This window comes from Mus caroli, unplaced genomic scaffold, assembly GCF_978045245.1.
Source record: "Mus caroli unplaced genomic scaffold, Mus_caroli_1 scaffold_6, whole genome shotgun sequence".
In the NCBI taxonomy this organism is placed as follows: Eukaryota; Metazoa; Chordata; class Mammalia; order Rodentia; family Muridae; genus Mus; species Mus caroli.
Window position 1 is genome coordinate 122,531,824 of NW_028227261.1, and position 22,712 is coordinate 122,554,535.

At 41.0% G+C, this 22,712-nt stretch overlaps 1 protein-coding gene across 2 annotated transcripts in view; it reads right to left on the reverse strand.

Moving 5' to 3' along the window:
- Nucleotides 1-355: 355 nt before the first annotated feature.
- Nucleotides 356-22,712, reverse strand: part of Map3k7 (mitogen-activated protein kinase kinase kinase 7) — a 56,298-nt gene continuing 33,941 nt past the window's right edge. For both annotated transcript variants that reach the window (XM_021159535.3, XM_021159534.3), the window contains 5 exons: nucleotides 20,428-20,492; nucleotides 12,179-12,284; nucleotides 7,892-7,953; nucleotides 6,686-6,801; nucleotides 356-4,297 (listed from right to left, as the gene is read on the reverse strand). In XM_021159535.3, coding sequence (XP_021015194.1) covers nucleotides 4,117-4,297; nucleotides 6,686-6,801; nucleotides 7,892-7,953; nucleotides 12,179-12,284; nucleotides 20,428-20,492 — 530 coding nt within the window. In that variant the 3' untranslated portion in view covers nucleotides 356-4,116. The remainder of the gene's footprint in view (nucleotides 4,298-6,685; nucleotides 6,802-7,891; nucleotides 7,954-12,178; nucleotides 12,285-20,427; nucleotides 20,493-22,712) is intronic.

The window sequence follows — 22,712 nt, forward strand, 5'->3', positions numbered from 1 at the left end:
ACACTATGACCCTGTACAGCGAAACAGGATACACCAAACACACATTCCTGAAAACTAAAGTTTCTTTCAAAATCTAACACTGAGTTTCAAGTACTACCAGAAATTAATTAGAAAAGCCTCTCAAAGGAATTAAAAAGAAGCCATTTAGATCAAGGGAGAGAGCTTAAAAGAGGAAATGCACAGGGTAGAACTTCATTTAAGACTACAGGCACTGTAGTCCTCTCCACAGCTAGCAGAGACCAGGGGCTGTCTATAGATGGGGTCTTGAAGGGGACAACTGGGAGATTATATGGTAGACATATTCAGGATGCTGACTGCTGAAGTGGTATCTGTCAAAACTCAGTAAACTGTACACTTTGAAATGAAGCAGTTTATTGTACATAAGTTACGCCTTAATTAAATATGACTTCCTAGTGGACAGAAACAAAAATACCACCACCACAAAGATGACAGAAGTTCAGACCAGAGCTCACTTCCTGTGTGCTGGGTGGATCTTCTGTCAGTTGGCCCAGTACTTGTACTTCATTTTGGGCATTTTGTCTCTCAGACGGAAGAAGGAATTGCAAGTGAGTGAGTGCCAACACTGAAGCACCCTCCAGGGTCACAGGGTCACAACACTGCAGTCATCCACAGCAGATATCTGGGTTGAGGACGTGTAGAAATGTTTCCTCTGCTGATGAGTGCGCAGCTCTCACACAACTGACTCCACCTACACAGATGGAGCTGGTAGAAGAGCAGATCCAGGGACCAACGCTCACCTTAGGAACCCAGCCTTCAGCATCTTAGAGGGGCTGCTTCTACGGTGGGGCTGACATGAACTTGTCATTAGTAACAGTAGCTTAGCTTATCAATACTGAGGCAACGAGGAAACTAATGGATAGATATTAAAAATATGTGGTTATCTATAAGCGGGAGGGTTACTTGATATAAAAGCAAAATGCTTACCGTAGCTTAGAAAAAACACTAAGAAGTTTGCAATGAGAAGTCAGTCACTTTTATGCTGTACTCCATAAAAATGAAGGCCCATGAAAAAATAAAGAGGATTTTTTTTCTCACTTGTGTGTGTGTGTGCGTGCCTGAGTATATATGCACCATGTGCTTACAAGAACCATCATGAACATAAGGAGTCAGACCACCCGGAACTGGAGTTGCAGAGAGTAGGGAGTCTCCATGCAGGTGCTGGGAACAGAACCCTAGTCCTCCACAATGAGTGCTCTTAACTGCTAAGCCGACTCTCAGTCCGATGATTCAGTCTCTAGCATGACTATGGTACATCGTACTGAGTATGCTAGGAAACTGGTGATTCAGCTATTGGTCTGCATGAGGTAAACACCACTGGGCAAACCCACAGCTCAGTCGCGTAGAGAAGCCAGCTACCATTCCTACATACCAGCCTGAAATAACAATCTGAATTTTATTAAAAACAAAAATAAATCAAAAAAGCTTCCTTCAGTTACAGAGTATGCACAAGAATTTCTGCATTATATCATCTTACAAGAAATACTTGGACAGGAATAAAAGTAGATAGATAGCTTTACTAGCTTGTGAAGAGAGGAGTTGACTACACACACACACACACACACACACACACACACACACACACACACAGGGAAGGAGGGAGAAACAAAACCACCTGTAATCTCTGGCTGCAGGAGGAGGGGGCCTTAGGAGCATGACAGAAATTTGAAGGAAAAAGATATTCGCTACTCAAAAAAATACTTCAACAAAAAATAGCCAACCACTTGTAAATAACTCTAAGCAGATGTTTTCAGTATGGCAGTATGGCGCTCTTAACTGACTTACTCAACCTAGAGCATGGCTTTACTGCTGAGGAGGACCTCACTCCACATTACACAACCTTGCTTCCTTTCCTGGAAACGGAAACAAAATGCCACTAGTGTCTGTGCAGGACCGTCTGGTTCTTGGACATCAATGTATAAACCTGTCTGCCTGTTTTCTACTTCACCCAAGAAGTGAGGCTTGAATAAGTTGTAGAACAGGGATTACTGACCATCTGGCTCCTTGGTATGTTGTTATTTGAAGGTTTTACAAGTTGAGACATTGAGCAAACTGGTATGGATTTCAAGTAAAGATGGTGTGCTCACGTTCAGCGATAGTGGAGCTTTAAAAATGCATGTGAGTGTGCCAGTGCACCTACTTAAGGCTGCCCAGGACCACAGTGTCGGAAACCCCAAGGAGCTGGGCATACACAAGCAACCAACTGCGTAACAATCTTTCAACACTGGTACCATGAGCAAATCCAGTGTTTTCTTCCATTTGCTTGTTTGAATACTTTCAAGTGACCAGGACAATAAAATTTCCTTTTAGTTGTAGGATGCAGACCTTGCAAAACAACTGGCTAGAAATGAGCTTGCATCCATGTAATGTGGAATCTCCCAGGAAGTCAAGATGCTTTCCGCATGCTGCACAGCAGAGACCATGGCCCTCCTGTGGAGTGCCAGATGTCTGCACAGGCAGCAGTGGCAGGCGGTGTTTGGTCTTGGACTCAGTCTACAGCTATCTTCTGTGTCAGTTTTATTTCACTACTAACGCTGAGCTCGGCATTCACGTCACCTAACAGAGTTTTCGGCTATAATCTTTTTTATTTAAGTGAAAGAAGAAACTTAGCTCCCAGGAGCTTTCTACTAACAGGTTTTGAGGAAGGCACATCTTGCTATAAACTCTCCCTTACCTTCACTGTATACAGAAGGGATTCATTATAAAACTCGGAGAGGAAAAAATAACAGGAAAAAGGTTATCTGTCTTAGCCTTAAAGAACACCTTCGCTAGCTTCTCGTGCTCATCTGGAACAGAGCAGGAGCATGCTAGATGTACATCTAAGTACCACGGCGATCATCTTTCTGTTCCAAATGTTCTCTTTATAAACATGAACACTATAAAAGCGAAGCTGATGGCATCTAATTTAAAAGACATTCATGCACTGGTATCAAAATGTGTTAACATGGACTGAAAAAATAGATCTTAGGGATTTATTTTTTTAATGGCATTTTATTATTACCTTTAAGTTACTTTGAAGGTTGGTAGTAAACTTATTGTTAGCAATATAAATATTCTCTTTGTAAGTGTTCAAATTCTCTTAAAAGCATGGGAAGGCAACAGACTCAGGAAAGGACTTCAGAGGAATCAAGTCCTCTGAGTAGCTACGAAAGTGGGTTTAATTTTCCTCCTTTGCCTTCCTTACTCGGGCCTCCTGATTTGCCTGCTGTATTCCTTATTTGGTATAACAGACCGATAGCTCAGCTCAAGCCTCCTTTAGCTGGGCCAATGATTTGTGTCTCTATTATTTTTCAATTTTCTTCAAATATATCATAAAACAACTCAGTAATGGTTACAAGAAGGATCATTTAAGCTACATCATCATCTTTCAATTTCATCTGCTACTAATATTAAAAGTCAGAAAGGCTTCTGTTTTCACACAGAATTGAAAATCCATAGGGTGTAAAAAGAGCATGTCACTCATACCTCACTGACGATGCTCAACCTCACGAAAGTCAGTAAAGTGGCTCTCCTTAAGCACAGCTGCCACCACTCACCTTTAATATTAACAGGTGGGACTACAGTTAGTATTGATCCAGGATGTGTTGGCACAAAACCCTGTCTTTGAACTCAGCCTCAACATTCTGTCCCTCTGTAATGTACCAGCAGTTATTAATACCCTGTCTTTACATTGGAGCATACCATCTACTGGGGAAAAAAAAATCAGATTTTTGAGATGAGCACTTTGAAGAAAATTCTTGAGGTCCCACCTTTTACTACAGAGAAAGGATGATGCCTGCAAGCAGTAGCCAGTGTGCTACCCCCTCCTGTTAGGTAGCTCACTCCAGGAGCATGCACATACAGCCAGGTTCACTTTATGCGCTCTGAAGCAGAGAACGCTCGCCTTCCCAAGCCACAGGTGCCATCATCTGATGCAACAGGACAGTGGATTTTATATCCACCAGAAGAAGAAAAGTAACTGACATAACAAATGCAGCAAGGAGAGGCATTTGGCATTCAGAACACGCCAAAAAGCTAACACTCATGAACTGTTATAATGGTTTGTCTTCTCTTAAAAAAAGGTCTTTGCATATTTTAAAACGTAACGGTCCCAGAGAATCATGAAGTGCCTTGTCGTTTCTGCTGTTGGCTTCTGATGACCTCTAGTTGTTTTTTGCATTGCTGGTAATAAGTAGAAAGGCTTTTGTTTTCATCTAAAAGCTTTTTATGTTCCTGTACCAGACGAGATGTATTTTGCTGGTCCTTTTCATCCTGGTCCAATTCTGCAACTAGTTCTTGCCTATAAACAAATTACACAACAGACATTACACCCGACGGGAAGATGCACACTGGAAGCTGATGAAGGAAATTCAGCTAATTAGAACCTTTCTCCCTATCATTCTGCAGCTTAAGTATATTACTCCAATATGATCCTAGGACAGAATAGAGACCACCTCCCACTCATCTATTGTAGACCCACAAGATACAGCCCTTCACTAAGTACTCAAGCAGTCAGTAAATCAGAGAAACACTGCACTAAGTTTGAGGGGATTTCATCTGGTGCCCTCCTCTCTTGGTAGGAAGGAAGAAAAGGGGGCTCAGTTCCAGAGACAGCATTGTGTCACAGTTCCTACTTCACGGCTATACACCAGGGTCCTCTGATCCTTACTCTGCAGTCACAGGGCTACTTAACTGCAGCTCTAATGGAACAGCAAGAATAGCATTTGCAAAGGGGAGGTCCTCATCCTTACAGGCAGGTAAGCTTCAAGTCCCTTTACTTTGAGAACATTAAATATTAGCCCTAGAGTGAGAGTACTGGGTGTAGATAAATAATAACATCTTATCAAAAGGAACTTCTCAGTAGTTACCATTTAAAGTAAGTACTGAGGCGGGTGACTGGTGAGTGGCAAGGCCTTGCCACCATGCCTGATGCTGATCTCGGTCTCATGAGCTCACACAGTGGACGGAGAGAAGACTCCCGCCAGCAGCTGTCTGTGACAGGCACACACATGCATGCCATGCCATGTCTACATCCACAGCGCACATAATAACACAGCACACATAATAAACAACTACTTAAAAAAAGTCAAAGCAAGTACTTAGAACAAACAAGTGTTACATCCACCTATATCCAACATTTCTATTTTTTTAGCAGAGAACTCTTCCTTCACACACTTATACGACAAGGCAGATTAAATACGGAAATATTATAGCAGGCCTCCTCTCCAAATAAAAAGTGCCAGGAGGTCCACAGCTACTTCTCCAGCTTTCAGACCATAATATTCAACTTCCTACTTATGGTAACTTTAAGATACAATCATTTACATTACTATACTATTTTCCTCTTTTCCAAAGTTATTCTTTTATTATTATGTTTATATTATTTATTGCACATGCATGCTCGTGCACGCATGGTGTGTGGAGGTGAGAGGACAAACTGGGGAGATGGGCCTCTTCTCTCATCAGTGGGCTCTGGAGATGTCAGTTTGGTCACAAGTGCCTCTACCCACAGCCACCTCACTGACCTAGTCTCCCTTTCTGAAGCACAGCACAAGTTACTGTGAAACACAAGACATTTTACTTCAGTGCCAGTTACTGTTAAGAATCCTACTTCCATATATACATTTATTTATCGTATTTTTCCCTACAACATTTTAGTTGGCATTCTTCACAAGTCTAAAATTTTACAAGGGTCATGCTTATGAAAAGTGAATGCTAACCTCTTACATAAACCAAACCAAACCACCTATTTAAAAATAAGCCAGGAGATTTTAAAAGCAGAAGGCAGGCAGTTTCTACGGCTCTCTGAAAAACAGAGATACAGGTAACTATAACATTACCTCCAAAACAGTCATAGATACAAAACAGTAGCCCTGTCACAAGTAACCTTGCTTTATTCAACACACAAGACCGTGCAGACAAAACGCCTCAAAGATCAAATTCAACTGAGTGCTAGGAAAACATGTTACCTTACCTTTAGTGGAGGGAGAACCTATTGCTATTGTAGTGCTAACTCTAGCCTCTGACAATCCAGATGTGGGTATGCAGCCAGCTTCTTTTCCTTACCACTATATGATGCTGCTATCAAAAGGCTGAGTTCTGGATGAAATCAGTTAAAGGGTGCTTACAGTTTAACACACACCTACATGGAAATACTTTTAAAGGTTTGGATTTATTCATTAACTTAATTATTTTTTGAGAAGAGTCTCACTGTGTAGCTTAGGATTGCCTCGAATTTACAAAGCTCTGCCAGCCTCTACCTCCCATGTGTTAAAACTAAAGACATGTGTCACCACAGCAGCCTAAAGATTTATTTTGCATTTTGTATATGTCTATGCGTGTGTGGCTATATGCACAATGAGTTCGGTGCCCTAGAGGCTGGAAGGAGGCATCGGATGAATACCCTGGTGCAGTAGTTCCAGATGACTGAGCTGTCCAAGATAGGCGTGCTCCTCTGTAAGAGCAACATATGTGCTCTTAGTTTGCTGAGACATCTTTTAGCCCCTAGAATTATGTTTAATGACTAATTCTAGGACTTTTAAGATAAAAATTTCTTAAAGTCTTTTAAAATAATGCTCCTATTTCAATACATTTTAAATCCAAAATACCAGTATTTTATTTTAACTTATTTTTTAAAAAGTATTTTAGGGTTTATTTGTAAAAAAAAAAGAGGGGGAGGGACACTTACTTTCTCTGTAGTAACAATGCGATTTCAGTTTGAACTTTCATATACTCCTGTGCCATTTTACAATGTTGTTCGAACACTGCCATGGATTCTTTGGAGTTTGGGCACGGCGCTAGAGGCTGGAAAGAAAGCAGAACTATTAAGGTTAAACCTTGGTGTCTACCTAAGAGGACGGCCAAGGCAGAGGCGGTTACTGACATTCTTAGAGCTCTAAGAATGTCAGTAATGTAAGTGACAGTAAGTGAGCAGACGAGCCCTGGCCCCCCCCCCCCCCCCCCGGGGCCAGCGGACAGTGCCAACCCCTCGGCTACACAATGAGCTAGGGCAGACCTTGTGAACAAAATGAAACAAAACATATGGGTGTCAGAAAGGGACTGATGGGGGAGCGGTAGCAGGGTGAAGAGGTCGGAGTGACCAGAGGTGAGTGGGTTAGGGTGATCAGGATGCACTTCAGCCATTCACAAACTGCCCAAGAACAAATTCACTGGAAGTTGTTTTCTAAGTGTTCTGCTGTATCCTGGTGACCTCTGTGCTCCTTATCAGCAGCTCAGAACGGCTGAGGAGAGCATGGCATGCCCTGCTACAGAGCTGGAACACACTGAAGCCCCTTCTGTTAAGGGACTGGGCTGTGTTGTCCAGGCAGATCTGCAATTTTCTGTCCTTCCATGTGGCCTGGCTCTCAAGATGCTTACAATTCTCTACTCATAGAAAAGCGTGAAGACACGTTACACATACTTTCAGTCATCATGACCCTAAGGATGCAGCACACAATGTCTTAAACAGGGAGGAGCTCATGAGCTTTATATCATAGTACACTTAAAATCCAGGAGTGCAAATTCTATATGTGGCAGCCCGACAACAGAGAGGGAGGGATTTTAAGAGGACTGTTAGGATACGAACGTAGAGTTATATCTGCCCTAAACCAGTTAACTTTAAAATAAGGAAAAAGAAAGATAGGTTTTCAGATAGGCTCTCTTGTGGCTCAGGATGACTGACCTCAACCTTGTTTTGTAGCTGAAGCTGACCTTGAAACCCGGGCTCTCTTGCTTCTGCTTCCCAAGTACTAGGTAGGATTAGAGATGCGAGCACCATGTCTGGCAAAGACTTTAAAGCTGAAGGTGGGCAACTGAAAGCAGAACTACGTAGACAGGAAACCACTGCGAATGTCATGAAGCCCTGGCGGAGGGAGGAGAGAGAGTGCTTCTTTACCTGTAGCTGGTGATCCAGTGTAAGATACGCCATTGGGATGGAGTTATCTGAGCCATTGGTATCTGGAAGGAAAGCATACAGTTCATTTACTAATTCATAATTATTCACTTACTGAATGATACTAAGTAGGAAAAAGCATGAGATGTCATCCCTCTCCCTGAATATTATTAAATAAAAGTTACTGTTATGGGTGATGGACAGGGTATGCTTCTGAATTCTGAAGGAAAGAAGGGGAACACATGATCTCGTATATTAAAACACAAGCATGGTCTACAATTAAGTTGGGAGGCCTGGCTGATCCTAGCCACACAGGCCAACATTCCTTTCCTCGTGTTCTGTTCACCAGGGGGCTGGGTCAACTGTCAGCACCAGTGTACACAAGGAAGGGAAGAGCAAGTGTTCTAGACTCTCCAGAGGTTCTTTTCAGTTGATGCAGATGGGGATGTGACACCTCCTGCCTGTCCCTCATCAGACACTACTGGGGAGAATATACGACACAAACAACAGAGGACAAAAGGCATTCAGAACTCTGAATTATCACCACGTTCCAAACAGTTACACTAGTGAATTCAAGCCGCCAGCCAATCTTATCAAAGCATTCAAAGGACAACTGCCCTCCCACTGGGGTGCAAGTCACATGTGATGACAATGGGGAACCCACACAGAGTCCAATGAAGAAAGCTAAGGAAAGGCGCTGACCCACTCGAACCCTGCTTTCCATGAGACAAAAATGAGAAGAAGTGATAGACCCTAACTAAGAGGACAATGAGCTGTCTCCCACGCTCTTCCCCTAAACCACGGCTACTCTCCCCACACTGCTCCAGCACGTTCTCTCAGGGGTACTTGAGAAGGAAGGAGAACTTGCCGAGATTTCAGAAGCACTCTGTTGGTTCATGAAGGGACAATTAGTTAAGGTCCTTTATTGGATTTCATCTTTGTTCTCTAAAACCAACAAGTAGCACGCATGGCATTTCACTTTCTCTTTTCTGCCTGAGTTGGATTACAGCTTCTAGTTCCTAATATAAACACCTGGTCACAAGATAGCATAGTTACAGCATGAAAATTTATTTTTATATTTACTAATTAAACATGACCTCTTTTCATGAAATACTAAAACTCACACTTGTTTTGGTTAATTTGAGTTAGGCAAAATTTCTGTTCTTTCAAACACAACAAATGTTAGCACCATCATTTCTTTACAGGTGCATTCCCTTAGTGGTGGTTTGAATGAGAACGGCCCCCATGGCTCAGACACTTGAACTATACACTGGACTGTTTGGGGAGAACTAGGAGATGTAGTCTGGTGGAGGAGGCATGTCACTGGGGGTGGCCTCTGAGGTTTCAAGACTTGTGCCATTTCCAGGGTCTGTCTCTCTCTGGCTCCTATTTGTGGCTCAGAATATGAGCTGTCAACTGCTGCTTTAGCATATGGTTGGCTGCCTGCCTGCCACCATGTTCTCTGCCACGATGGTGATGGACTCTAATACTCTGAAACTGTAAACCCCCAATAAGATGCCTTGGCTATGCAAGGATTTCCTATTCTTTATCACAGCAATAGGAAAGTAACTATGACACACTTGTGGATGTTTTCTTTTCTCTCTGATATGTGACTGAAAGTATGAACAGCCATGGAGATCACTGGGTTTTACTTAACTAATCTGTGTCCTAATTACTAAAACATTTAGCTTAACTATAAAGTCAGCAGCTTACCATGCCATGTGGCAAGTTCACTGTTTACCGTGTATCACAACTCTAGGCATGGTCACCACGAATGGGCTAAGTCTCATACTTATCTTTGCTAGGTTCTAAGCATAGAAGAAAGTGGGTCTGTGTCTCTGTAAATTCCTAAGTTGTGTCTAGATATTGCTGTTTCTAGGCCCTGGGGGAGTATGTGTCTCACTTTACAACCATAACAGTGTAAACTGAAACAGGAGAGTATTTATCTGCTAAGATTTTAAATTATATTCTTTAGATTTTCTCTGGAAGAATACAGAACAATTTAATAGTTATGCTATTTGATCTTATGTTTACACTTCCGGTTATTTCCTGGGTCAAGAAGAAGAAGAAGAAGAAGAAGAAGAAGAAGAAGAAGAAGAAGAAAAAGAAGAAGAAGAAGAAGAAGAAGAAGAAGAAGAAGAAGAAGAAGAAGAAGAAGAAGAAGAAGAAGTAGTAGTAGAAGGAGGAGGAGGAGGAGGAGGAAGAGGAAGGCTTTCCTCATCTGTTCTGTATAACCTATCCTATGTAGTGACACAGCTGCAATTATTTCAATGCAAAGACAAAATTTAGCGGGCACTGCAGCCTGGGCCCAGGTAAAACATTTAGTGATTGAGAGGCTGCAGCATAACCTGTACCACTCGGGTCGAGGAGAAGGATACCTGGGTTTACATGCGTAGAAAACAGCGGATAGCAGACATCTAAAGAGCTCTGATTTTCTCCTGTGCCACACTGTTGATTCCCATGTACGAATCTAGGCTGAAATTAGGAAACCCTCTAAGGCAATGCTAGGGAGAATAGTCCCTTAGTTTAGGGGGGTTGTCATCATCATCATCATCAACAACAACAGTTCAACAACAACAGCTCAATAACAACAGCCCAACAACAGCAGCAGCAGCTGCTGTCACCCCGATGGCTGGAACACTTCACTATGCACCACCGGACAGGAATCTGGGTGAGGTTTTGCTACTGTTAGTGTTTAACTCACCCAAAGTAGACAGGACACACCCCTCGCTAAACCTAGTTCTAAATCATATGACACAGGGAAAAGCTGCTCATTTAATTTTTAAAATGAAACTATAAACTTGACTAGGACACACCAGGTATCTATAAATACTGAAAGCACAGTTTGTGAAGACAGTAAACTAACTTCAAAATTTCAGTTTTATTGGTACTTTTTTTTTTCTTTTTGTTTTTGACAGGGGTTTCTTTGTGTAGCCTTGACTACCCTGGAACTCTCTTTGTAGACCAGTCTGGCCTTGATGTCACAGAGATCTGCCTGCCTCTGCCTCCTGAGTGCTGGGATTAAAGGTGTGTGGTACAACAACCTGCTTAATTTCAAACAACTTCATTTTCCAAGGTTTATAAGACCACCTTCCTTCCCTTCTGTTGTACTAAAACACAGAACAAGATCTTCCTTAGATACAGTGCTTACGTGTGTGAAGACATCACAGTACTGTGCACTCATGAGGAAACTCTATCTCTCCCTTTGCACAGGTATTTTTAATCCGCCATTATGACAAACTGAGCTATTTACACTGGAGTTTTAATAAACTAAAAGGCTTTCAAATGTCTATGCATTTGAAATAAAGTCTCTCATGAGCTATGAAAAGTTGCCAAATAGATTTCTCACTTGGACACATATTCTGTGTTTTTAAAAACCAGAGGCTGACACTCAGGAAATAACACAACAGTTAACAAAAGGGATCTCATGAACTTCCAAAGCTTCTTCGCAGCAAAAGAAACATCTAAGCTGGTCGTGGTGGCCTTTAATCCCAGCACTTGTAAGGCAGAGACAGGCAATTATCTGTGACTTTGAAGCCCACAGGGTCTACCATAGTAAGTTTTGAGACCAGCAGTAATATACACGCTGTGAGATCCTGCTCCTCCTACAAACCAAGCAACCAACTACTAACAAGTTAAATACAGTCTATAGAGTGTGTGTGTGTGGGGGGGAAATCTTTCATGGCTGTGTATGTATATTTATAATAAAAATAAAAGAACAAAGAGCAAAAAAAAAAAAAACCCTGAAGAAAATCAGTATGCAGACTAATGATGTCATTAGTCATGTATCATGTATCAGGAATACACACAATGGAGAATACACACAATGGAGACTACACGCAGAACTGAGCCGTATTTGGGAGGAGTTGGAGTAGGGTTCGATATGGTCTAAATATACTGTATTCATGTATAAAACATTAATAATAAAAAGTAGAAAGTCAAGTAAAGATGCTGGTGGTCACTGTTAGCAATATGGGAATTGTAATTACTGAAAAGGTCCAACAAGAACAATCATGATACAAATATCACATAGTGAAGTACAAGAACACGTTTCCGAACTGGAAAAATCTGACTATTTTTAATATACGTGTTTAGTATGTGGGAGGGAAAAACACACACAGGGTAAAGCAGTTAGTCTCTGCCATAACACTCCAAGGGCATTTCTAAAGCTACTGCCAAGTGGTTGATTTTATAAACATGAAGATCTAAATAATGACATCATGCTTGTCTTTGTAAAGATTAATGCCTCAAGTCACTCCATTTTGTATTACAAGGAACGAGACTGGTCACCTGTGGAATCATCAGGGGTCCACGGGTGACTGCGAGCTGGCTTCTCTGAGGTTGGTCCTGAGGTAGTGATCATTCTGACACTAGGGCTGGATGACCGACTGCTCACCTGTGAAGAAACGGCAGGAGGAAAAGCTGTCACTTCTTTCTTTTTTAAACAAAGAATTACAAGATACATCTTCATGTCCAGTAAGAGGCAAAAACTTTCCATCTTTACTAGTAGATGCCTAAGACTCTTGAAAGCAGCATTCTAAGTATATAGTCAATGTAAATCAAATTCACTATGCATTCATACATAGCATCTCGTCCAAACTTATAGAGAAATAAAGCCCACAAAACAAAAGCTGCCAATGCTAAGACTTTATAACCCTGGATCGTCTGTTATGTTGAGAGGAACTAGTAATAGAGCCACCAATTCTCTGTAGGATGAGAAGGCCTGCTTAATCCCCGCTTCAAGCCAAGGCTCAGGAATGCTTTGTTCTGTGGGAAAGAGAAAACTAGCAAAAAATGAAAAACCTTCCAATAAAAGCAGTTGGCAAGCCCAGCATGGTGGCAGACAGCTGTGATCAGCACTTGGAGGCAGAAGCAGGAGGAACATGAAAGTCCCTTGTACAGGGACACCACATGAAGGAAGACAGAACTGAGCATTCGTACACGACAAGTATGAGAAATGAGACAGACGCATGTCCCGTGTTTCACATGGTCAGATATGGTCAAATTCCAGAAAACAGACAAGCAAAAAATAGAAGTGGCCTCCCGAGGGAAATGGCAGCTACAGGTGAAGTGTCCCTAAGTCAACAGATCTGAAATTAGAAATGCTTTGAAACCTGAAACTTCCAGTGCTCACAAGATGCCACAAGTAGAAACTGTGTACCTAACAAACACCTCATGTGACACAAGTACACTGAAGCCATCATTTAAGTGACCTGCAGGCGATGCATATTGTGCAGAGAAAGCAAATGCAATGCAAGTTCAGGCCTGGGTCTTATGAGCCAGGTGTCCCATCACATACATGCGTATATTTCAAAATCTGGAAGAAAACCCCTCAAAGTCAGAAACACAACCCATTTCATGCTTTTCAGAAGAAATATTCAACACACACTCACAAACCATGAGCTACAGCCACCACGGAAGCTAGAGAATGCTGGCACAAGACTGCCCGCAGCCTGGAACAGTGAAGAATGTGCTTAGAACAGCATCTGAAATGATAACCCCCACCTTACCTACCACACAAACTCCTACAACAGGAATGTCTAAGCAGGAACTTTACTTAACAAGAATTTTTTTTTCCTGGACCAAAGGCTAAAATTCAATTACCTTGAAGAAAATCCTGATAAGAATGGGTACTAGTCTTCTCCATGCTGAAAACCGTAGGTAAGAAAACAGTAATGAACTTACAAAACTACCAAACAACACAGAAATATGATCTACAGCATCATAAAACCAGGATAAGCAAGAACATTGCTTTTAAAATTCCTGGGTTATTCAGGAAAAGCAGGCTTGGTACAAATGTTAAAATCGCAAGGGTATTTACTAAAAGTGGCACAGTCTAACTCTTAACCTAGAAAGGCAAAGGGGATGAGAAATGAGAAAGGTACCTATTCCACCTCAAAGATGGTAAGAGGATAAAGAAGAGTCTAAAATAAAGATGGACCAGCTTACCAGGAAAAGGAACAAATACAAACTAAAACATTAAAGCACAAAATGAAACAAAGCAAAATCCCCAACCCTGGGGTAGAGATGGCTTGGTGGTTAAAAGTGCTTCCTGTTTCTACAGGACTGACTTTCCAGAGGGCTGAGGAGGTTCACAGCTCTAGCACCAGGAAATCTGATGTTCTATTCTGGCCTTTTTTGGGGACCACACAAATGTAGCATGCATATGTGCACATACACAGAGACAAACACATAACATAAGTGAAAAAAAAATTAAAGTCCCAATCCAACAGTCAGGATGAATTAAATGTGATCCTAAGAGATGAATCTAATTTACAGAAGTTAAAACAGAGGCTGGAGAGATGAGGGTTGTTAGGAGCATCCCTGCTCTCCTACAGAGCCCAGGCCAGGTTCTCAGCACCTACATCAGATGACTCTCATGTGCCTGAAACTCCAGCTCCGGAGATCTGACACACCCAGCCTCCTCTGGTGCCTGCACGCTCCTGCACATCCACACCTCCCATTAAAACAACAACAAAAATGTGAACCATTAGAAAAAAATGAAGTTAAATAGAAAAGATAAACCATGTAAAAAAGCACTCTAGGTTATGTTAATAGAATATTAATGTTAGAAAATATATTTTAAAACCAAACTAAGAAGCACTGATGTGAGGTGTTCTACGACATGGAAAATCTTGGGGATGTAAAAGGGTGAGGAGCCCTAACCCTGAAATCCAGCAGGAGCCGCTCACCAGCAAAGAAGCAAGCATTCAAACAGTCAGCAATGGAAGGCCCTTCTCCCTTCCCTGCCCTAAGTTTCCTAGGCATTTTGCCTGAAACTTCACTTACAGAAAAAGATGTATACCAATTTCCTTCTACACACCAGGAGCTTGGGGTTCATCTAAGGCACCTCTAATTCTACTGTATAATCTTGCTTATCCAAAGAGAAACAAAGAAACAGAAAGGATTCCTTCCAACCCTGAGCTGTTAACTTGAGAGTAACCAAATGGTCCATAGGGCTAATGCTAAGACAACTGAAACTGTCCCTGGAGAAGCCCCAGGTACACCTGAGGAGCTTACTCGGCAGCACTCTGAGAAGCTCGTGGGTTTTTTATTCCTGAGAGCTAGCACTACAAGTTTTCCAGCATCAAAACTCTAATTCCTGGTTTGGCCCATGCTGATGTCCCTAAAGTCTAGAGGAAGTAATTCTTCAGGCTGCTGAAGGCAGCAGTGAGAGCCGTGTCTCTGCCCACTCAGTCTCAGCTTCTGCCCCACCATTTATTAGTCCCACAGCTTTAAGTAAGTTCCAAGACACAACAATCAAACGAGGGCACATTAAAGGCCTTGACCAAAGAACAATGCTCTTTAAGCTGTGGCTAGAAGCTGAGTGACACAGCTGAGTAAACACAGTTGAGATCATGCAGTGGTGCACAGCACTAACTGGTCCCTCCCTAGTTCAAAACCAGGTCTATAAGGCACCACAAGGATGTTTTCCAAGGAAAAATTCCTTGACATTTTGGTTATTTATACTCAGTTCCTACATAAACTTGGGCCTGATATGCTTTGTATTATTATCAAAGATTCCTTTACAAATTAACTTCTCAAAGACAGAGAAAAACTAGTATGAAAATCTAAAGTTCTCAAAAACAACATTAACTGTGCTCCTTAAAAGTATCTGAAAAAATATAAGGCATAAGTAAGAAAATTAAGTGACATTTGACATTAAAAATTAGCTTGTGGCTCACTTACATTATAGCTCCCAAACAATCATGGAAACCACTGCTTTTAGGATCTGTTCTTCAAATTTTGCTGGTAGAATTCTGATGGCCCTAAATGCTCCCCAACTATTACAGCTTTTCGAGCTGCTTCTTCCGGAAGACATTCCCAGTTTACCCTCTTCTTACATAAACTAGAGTTCAAAGATGCAGAGCAACAACTGACAGAAATGCCACATGGCAACTTGGGGCAGCAAAAGAATGTAAGTCAAATATAAACTCCTGGCGTGAGCTGCCGGCAGGAGACACAGACTGCAACTGGCCTTTGGCTGGAATCTTACCTCTGTATTTATGAACAGGGATGGAAAGTGACTTTACAGACAAAAAGAAAAGTTTATGTTTTAATGGCTCATCTAGAAGACCAGAAAATAATTCTTATTAAATCAAGAACTTTCATACTCAGTTCTATCACACACATCTGAAAGCCTTTCGTACCTTTTAGAATTACTGAAGTCACAGAAGCACAAAATGGACTAGGGCTGTTGTTTATCTTATAAACTTTAAAGCACAGATGTAGCAGATTTAAATGGGTACTTCTCTATGGCAGTCCCAGGTACTCCTGAAAGCTCTTAAGTCCAAATACATCCAATCCCAGTCTGAGATTTGCTCCATTATAGCTTTTTACTTTGTGAGTCAAGACCTCACTATATAGTACTAGCCTTGAACTCACAAGGGCATCAGGAGCTCTTATCCCCCGAGCTCGCCCCTCCCTCCCCCGACAGAAAGAACAGAATGTAAGATTTAACTTCTTCCCCAGTGCTATCTTCATTTCATATCTGGACAGCAAGAATACTATCACGAAGACAATGAAGTATTACCAAGAGCACTGGCAGGCACATCCTCACCTGCATGGTAGAAGGCCTATAACACATCAGCTCCTACTGTACGTCTGTACTCTCATATTCAGTACAAACTCCCTAACAGGTGTTACAGTGCCTAGCTGCATAGACTGTTGAAGCTCAGGATAACTAAGGAGCAGGTTGGGTTCACACTGTGTGTCTGATTCTCTAGATAATGGTAACTGTGTTGCTGTGGAATGGTAGTTGCATACTGGATAGAATCCCAAAAGGGGTATGAGGCCTACATTACATCATTTCAGTGAAACAGGAAGGCTCACCTATATGTTTAACAAGTAAATGTATCTAGTCACCTGTCTAGATTCACTATTATGATATTTAGTATGGGTTAACTTGGCTCAGTGACACAATAGTTAATCATTACTGGAAAATTACAGACAATTAGAAACCATAGCACTTAGCATTCACTTTGATCACTTCAGTACAAATTACATGTAGCTTTTTGATTATTCTGTTTGTTTTTTGAGATGCTGGTCTCAAATTCATCTTGCAGACAAACAAAAGATGAGCTTGGATATATAACCCTGCTGCTACCTCCGCCTCCCAAGCACTGGGTCATCCCCACAGCTATTTCTCTGTGTGCTGAGAATAAAGCCCAGGCAAGCACTCTACCTAATCTAAGCTAATCCCCACTCCTGTAATGTAAGACAGAACAATAAAGTTTACAGTGTGCCACTGAATCTGACTTGCATTCAAAATCCCTTAAGAGGAACTGAAAACATGGAAGAGACAGAGACTAAGGTTCGGGTTATTCTCTAATTCTTGGGTGACCCATCTGCCAAAAAAGGATTCAGTGTCTAGGGTAGACACAGGTAGTGTCTATTAAGGGCCTGCCTAGTACCAAATTCAGTGCATAACAAACAGCAGTATTATCAGTAGTGTTCTCCAACTGTAAGAAAAATTATCAAGTAAGTATGGTCTGATTAAAAAGGACTTGGTACCGGGTTGGGGGTGGTGCTTGCCTAGCACAAAGAAAGTCCTCGGTCTGATATCAATGCTACATATAGACAGGATGTGGTGGTGGACACCTATAAGCTCCTGGGGGGTAGGGGCTGGAGAATCAAGAGGTCAAGGTTATCTTTTGCTACATAGTTTGAGGCCGGCTAGAGCTATATTAGACCTTGCATGAAGTCTGGGTGCAGTCAGTCTCAGCCAATGACTGCTAGCAACACACTGGTACAAGAAAGTTGGGTTTCCTACTGGGGTGCTGAAGGTTCTCTATTGGGCTCTACAGAGCATTTCTGTAAGAGTGCTTTAGAAGGAAATTCAGACTTTGATGTTTGATTTGGGGGAGGAGAGGTCCACTCTTGATTGCCTGCTGCCCAGCAGGGGCAGTTCTACAGAGAGGCAGATGGACAGGAGAGCGCTGTATGTGGGAAAGCATCTCTTGCCTTTCTCATCTGTAGGGAAGGGCAATGTGTTTTTATGTTTGGGGTGGCAATGACCCTTGTACATTAAGGGGACTTGCTTTGTCTTATTTTTCCAGGGTCTGAGCACAATCATTTTTGATATAGCTAGTAAATAGGGTTGTTTTTTTCCCCTCAAATATTCTAAAAGGCCAGGTAAATTTTGAGTACTTCCTAAGTGTCCCACATTAACTATAAACCATGTAAACTTTAAGTGGTGAAGAAAGTCTTTTACATATTTACATTGTTATGTGTAATTAAGTTTGCTCTTCTTTCAATAGAAAGGGAAGTACCAAAAAAGCCCTACATTTTAATTTATAGGTAAAAGTAATTTTATTGAGATTATTTTTCAAGTCACAAGCCCAAGTATACACAAATGGTCGGTTCATTTTCTTTTTTTTCTTTTGAGATGTAATGCTAAGCTTCATTAATAAACTCTTCCTTTTCAGGACAACTGTACTGCCTGGGTTCGATTTTTTGGTCAGGCTCTTTCCCAATTTCAATGCTGGAGGCATTGAGGGGGGAGACTCAAAATAAAATTATAACCAGAAGAACTGCCCCTGAGCAATTCTGGAGAGCTGTGCACTGTACAGCTATGGAAACCCAGGCTGTGGGCATGCTCCTCCCACAGACTGACTGCTAGCCTCATGAGGAGGGCTCCAACCCAATGGTCACCCAGGCACATTCCTGGTGAAATGCTTTCAGAGTATACTATGATTATTCTCTGTCACCCTTATCCTAAAGTGGCACACTGAGGTTATAATACGTCAATAAACTTGAAAGAGGATGCAATTTAAACACTAGTTATGCCAACTATTTTAGAGCAGTGTTACTGCCAAATCAAACCTTCTCTTTCCCCCCTTATCTTCTGGAATGCTGTATGGCAGACAGTTCATACCAATGATTGTCCCATAGCCACAGTCTGCTTCAATCCCCAAGTTTTCCTACTTTGAAGTATTGTACATTAAAGGGTTAATAGCCACATCTAAGCTGAGTATGTGCAGTGGGGAAATAAGCAAGGCTTGGTATATGAGTATTCAGACAGAAGCTCTTAAACTAGCTGCTACTGTGTCTTAGAGGAAAGGCTCACTGTCAGAGAACACTGGGCTAGAGCTCAAATAACTGGAAATATTGATGGCAATAGCAAACAGAGCTTAAAAGCTTGTGTTCATCAAGACCACAGACTCAAAGCAAATACCAGATGTTAATTAAAAGGGCTGACTAAAAGCCTTTAAATATCAGTGAGGAAAAAGGGGGAAACTTGTCAAATAGAAAGTTCTGGGGTATACAATACACTGGAAAAAACCATCATTGAGTAAGTCTGACAAGGTTTACATTTATTGATGACTCTAAAATATATAGTAATGCATGTATCTATATTTCTATATGTCAGGATTATATGTATATACAGTATGGATATATATCGTATGAACTGTCATAAAATATTACCAGATTTAAATAAAGTCAAGGCATTATTTTTCTTCTTTTATTCACATAAGGCATGTAATAATACTAACTGTCCTGGAATTTGCTATGCAGATCAGGCTGGCCTCAAACTCACAGACATCTCTCTGCCTCTCAGGTGCTGGGATTAAAGGTGTGCAACATTGTGCCCAGCCTATCAAGATACTTTTTATGTTTATATATTATAGGGAAGTATAAAACATTATTTTATTAGAAACTACAAAGAATTTCATAAATTCTTATAAAGATGAAATAATGAAACTTTCTATGATTAAAATGTATATTTTCTCAAAGTAAATTACACTGATATTTTACATGTATACATGAACCATACATTATACCATAACTTTATTACATATGAATACTGTACTCACATGAAAACAAAAGAACAAAATACTTTATACTTAGTCCTCATTCATGTTAGAAAACATGATAAAAATGTATGTCACATGCATGAATTTTAACTAATTAACAGAAAAACCCCCTTAATGACTCAGCTACTTTTACATCTGACTGATTAGAACTCTACAGAAGAGTTCTATGGTTTATATTATAGCATTATCTAGACTATTTTCAAAGATGCTATAATAAACCAGAGACAGGGGAATTTACAAGGGCATTGAAAAATCTATAATAACCAGAAGTTTTCTTACATTTAGCTATCAGCTTAGTAAATATTTTCAAAGGATATTTAAGAAAAATATAACTCCAATGGGATATATCATATTAAAAGATGTTAATATTCTCCAGGTGGCCTCAGGAGAGCATCTTATTAGGGAGGTATTTTCTCATTAGTAAAAGGTATTAATACTGATTATTCACTTTAGAGGACAATGATAACAATGCTTTATTAAGTTGTTTTCTTAGAGCATGCTGTACACATGACGCACTGCTCAACAACATGCTTTCTCGTGCAGATCAAACTGAATTAGGAGCATGAGTGTTTTCCGTCTTCCTTACGGACTGATGTTCTCAGTAGCAATGAACTCTCCGCCACTTTTCAGGCTAACTACTTTTGCAGAGGAGATTACGGTTCGTTCTTGATCTCTGTCTATCCTAGTTCTTCACAGACAGACAATTTGAATGTTACATCTTACCTGGCCAGGTTCTGTCCCAGTAACAGTCAAGTCTTGGATGGATCTACGCCTTGGTTGCCCGTTACCTTCAAACAAAACAACAAAAGTAAAACTTCAACCTAGCCAAACAAGCAAGAAGGTGCAACTGCTGCAAAGGAAGTGCAATCTGCTGCTCCTGGGATCTATGCAGTTCGCTGCAGGAAAAAGAATGAGTAAATTTCATGTGAAAACCCACCAACCCAAAAACTGAGAAAGAAAGAGACAGAGAGAACTCTAGTGCATTAACTCAAAAGCTGCTGGCCCACAACAGAGTATGTCCCATACAGTGACACTCCTACCGAATGAAGAGCAGCTCAACTGTCAGCTTCCACCATCTTCTGTCATGTGTTTAAATAGATGGCTGCCTGAAGGCTGGGGCTGATGACGGCATCTATTTCAAGGGCCTTACGTTACAGTTTCACAGCAAGACAGCTAGCAGGTTATAGGACACAGCTGACTTTAGCTGGCAGCAGTGTCTAAGAGGATGCTCAGGTTTAAATTATTGTACTGAGTCACATTAATCCCATTAGAATTGTCGGATTCTGACATTCATTAGAATGTCAGAATGCAGTAATTCACCATCAGTAACAGCTCAGTTTCCCCTTGGAGACAAGGTTTACTCTATGCTCAAATATATATAGCTTGCTGAGATGGGCTATTATGAACAACTATGTTAGCAACAGTTTTTAACTCAATAAAAAGAAATTCTCTAAGCAAGTCTTCAGCAGAACAGAATGACCTAAACAACAGGTTCCCGCAGCACCTCTCCTTGGGAGCAGGTTTGCTTTCAAAGTAGCTTTACAACGAGAGTTCAGCTGTTACAAAGGAAACACTCTGAGAAACAGCTGGTACACTAGTCACATCTCCTTTGACCCCGACAGTGGCACCATGTAATTCTGCAATTAGCAGGCAGCACTCAGAACTCACACCCTAGCAGTTATATTCAGATGAGCAATAAATCATTTATATTTTTTCATACTTCATCATCTTGGATATAAAAAAATTGTATCTTAAACCAATTAGCTCGTTTAATATCTTAATTCAGGCGCCCTTGTTATTGTTTTACATATAAACTAAATGAACTTCAAATAGAATTAAGAATGTTTTATGAAATAATTCATGTAGTAAAATATAAAACTCAAATTCAGTCACTCTTGAAAGTATAGCTCGTAACTGCCCATTTTAGACGGCCTTAAAATTCTTTGCATACTCTGAATTCAAATTTATTTCAAATTTCAATTTATTCTGTAATGTTCCAAATTTTCATCACAAAGTAAAACAACAAACTGCATTTACTGAATCAGACAGTTTCACGAATACTTTAACTATTTCTGTTTCCCCCAAACAAAAAGGATACTACTATGACTAATGAGCAATTTTAGGCACATTTCATTTAACACCCTCATTCTAAAATTAGCACAGATGGGACAGACTATAAAAGTGTCTGGAACTCTCTTTTCAGATCAGCAACATCTGTGAATCTGAGGAACGACCCAGCATGTGTCTATATGCCATGACACCGCCATCAGTTTCCCCAAACATGAGGTCAAGCCTAGCTGAGGGACAGGGAGAGGGGAAGGGAAACTGTAAGGAGATAGGATAAAGAAGGGCTGACAGGTAACAAATGCTAGAAGATGAGAGCTTTCATGCTATAGCATGAGTGGAAGCAAGCAGTATTAGGCAGTACATTTTAATGAGCATGACCATGTCAGAAACCACCTGGCAAACAGCTCAGACAAAAGCAAAAGAGGATTGCAATCAACAAATACTTGTTGCTCCAATATTAAGTTTAAAAGCCATAATTTAGAAATGTGAATATGAAATAACTCAAGCTCCTAGTGTTGCAGATGAAAATTACTGCGTGTGTCCTTAGAAAATCTGAATTCCCAATTGTTTGCACTGAATACTAATTTAGAAATGTACTCATTTTATACTGCAAATATGTCTGATGTGTGTGTGTGTGTGTGTGTGTGCCTACTACAGCATGGGTGCGGAGGTTAGAGGACAACTTGTGAGAGGCAGTCCTCTTCCTCCACCCTGTCAGGCCTGGCACCAAGTCCCTGTCTGTGCCTGCTGGGCCATCTCGGTGGCCCTGTTTAAAGTTATCTGATACATGCACACCTGCATTATGTGTGCTCTAGTAAACAGAAAGGCAGAAAAGCCTGAGGCAGCAAGATTGATATAAGCAGTGACCAGCAGTCTGTGAATGACACCCTGAACACTGCACTGTAAACAATCCTCAACTGCTGCTGGGCTTGGTGGAGCAC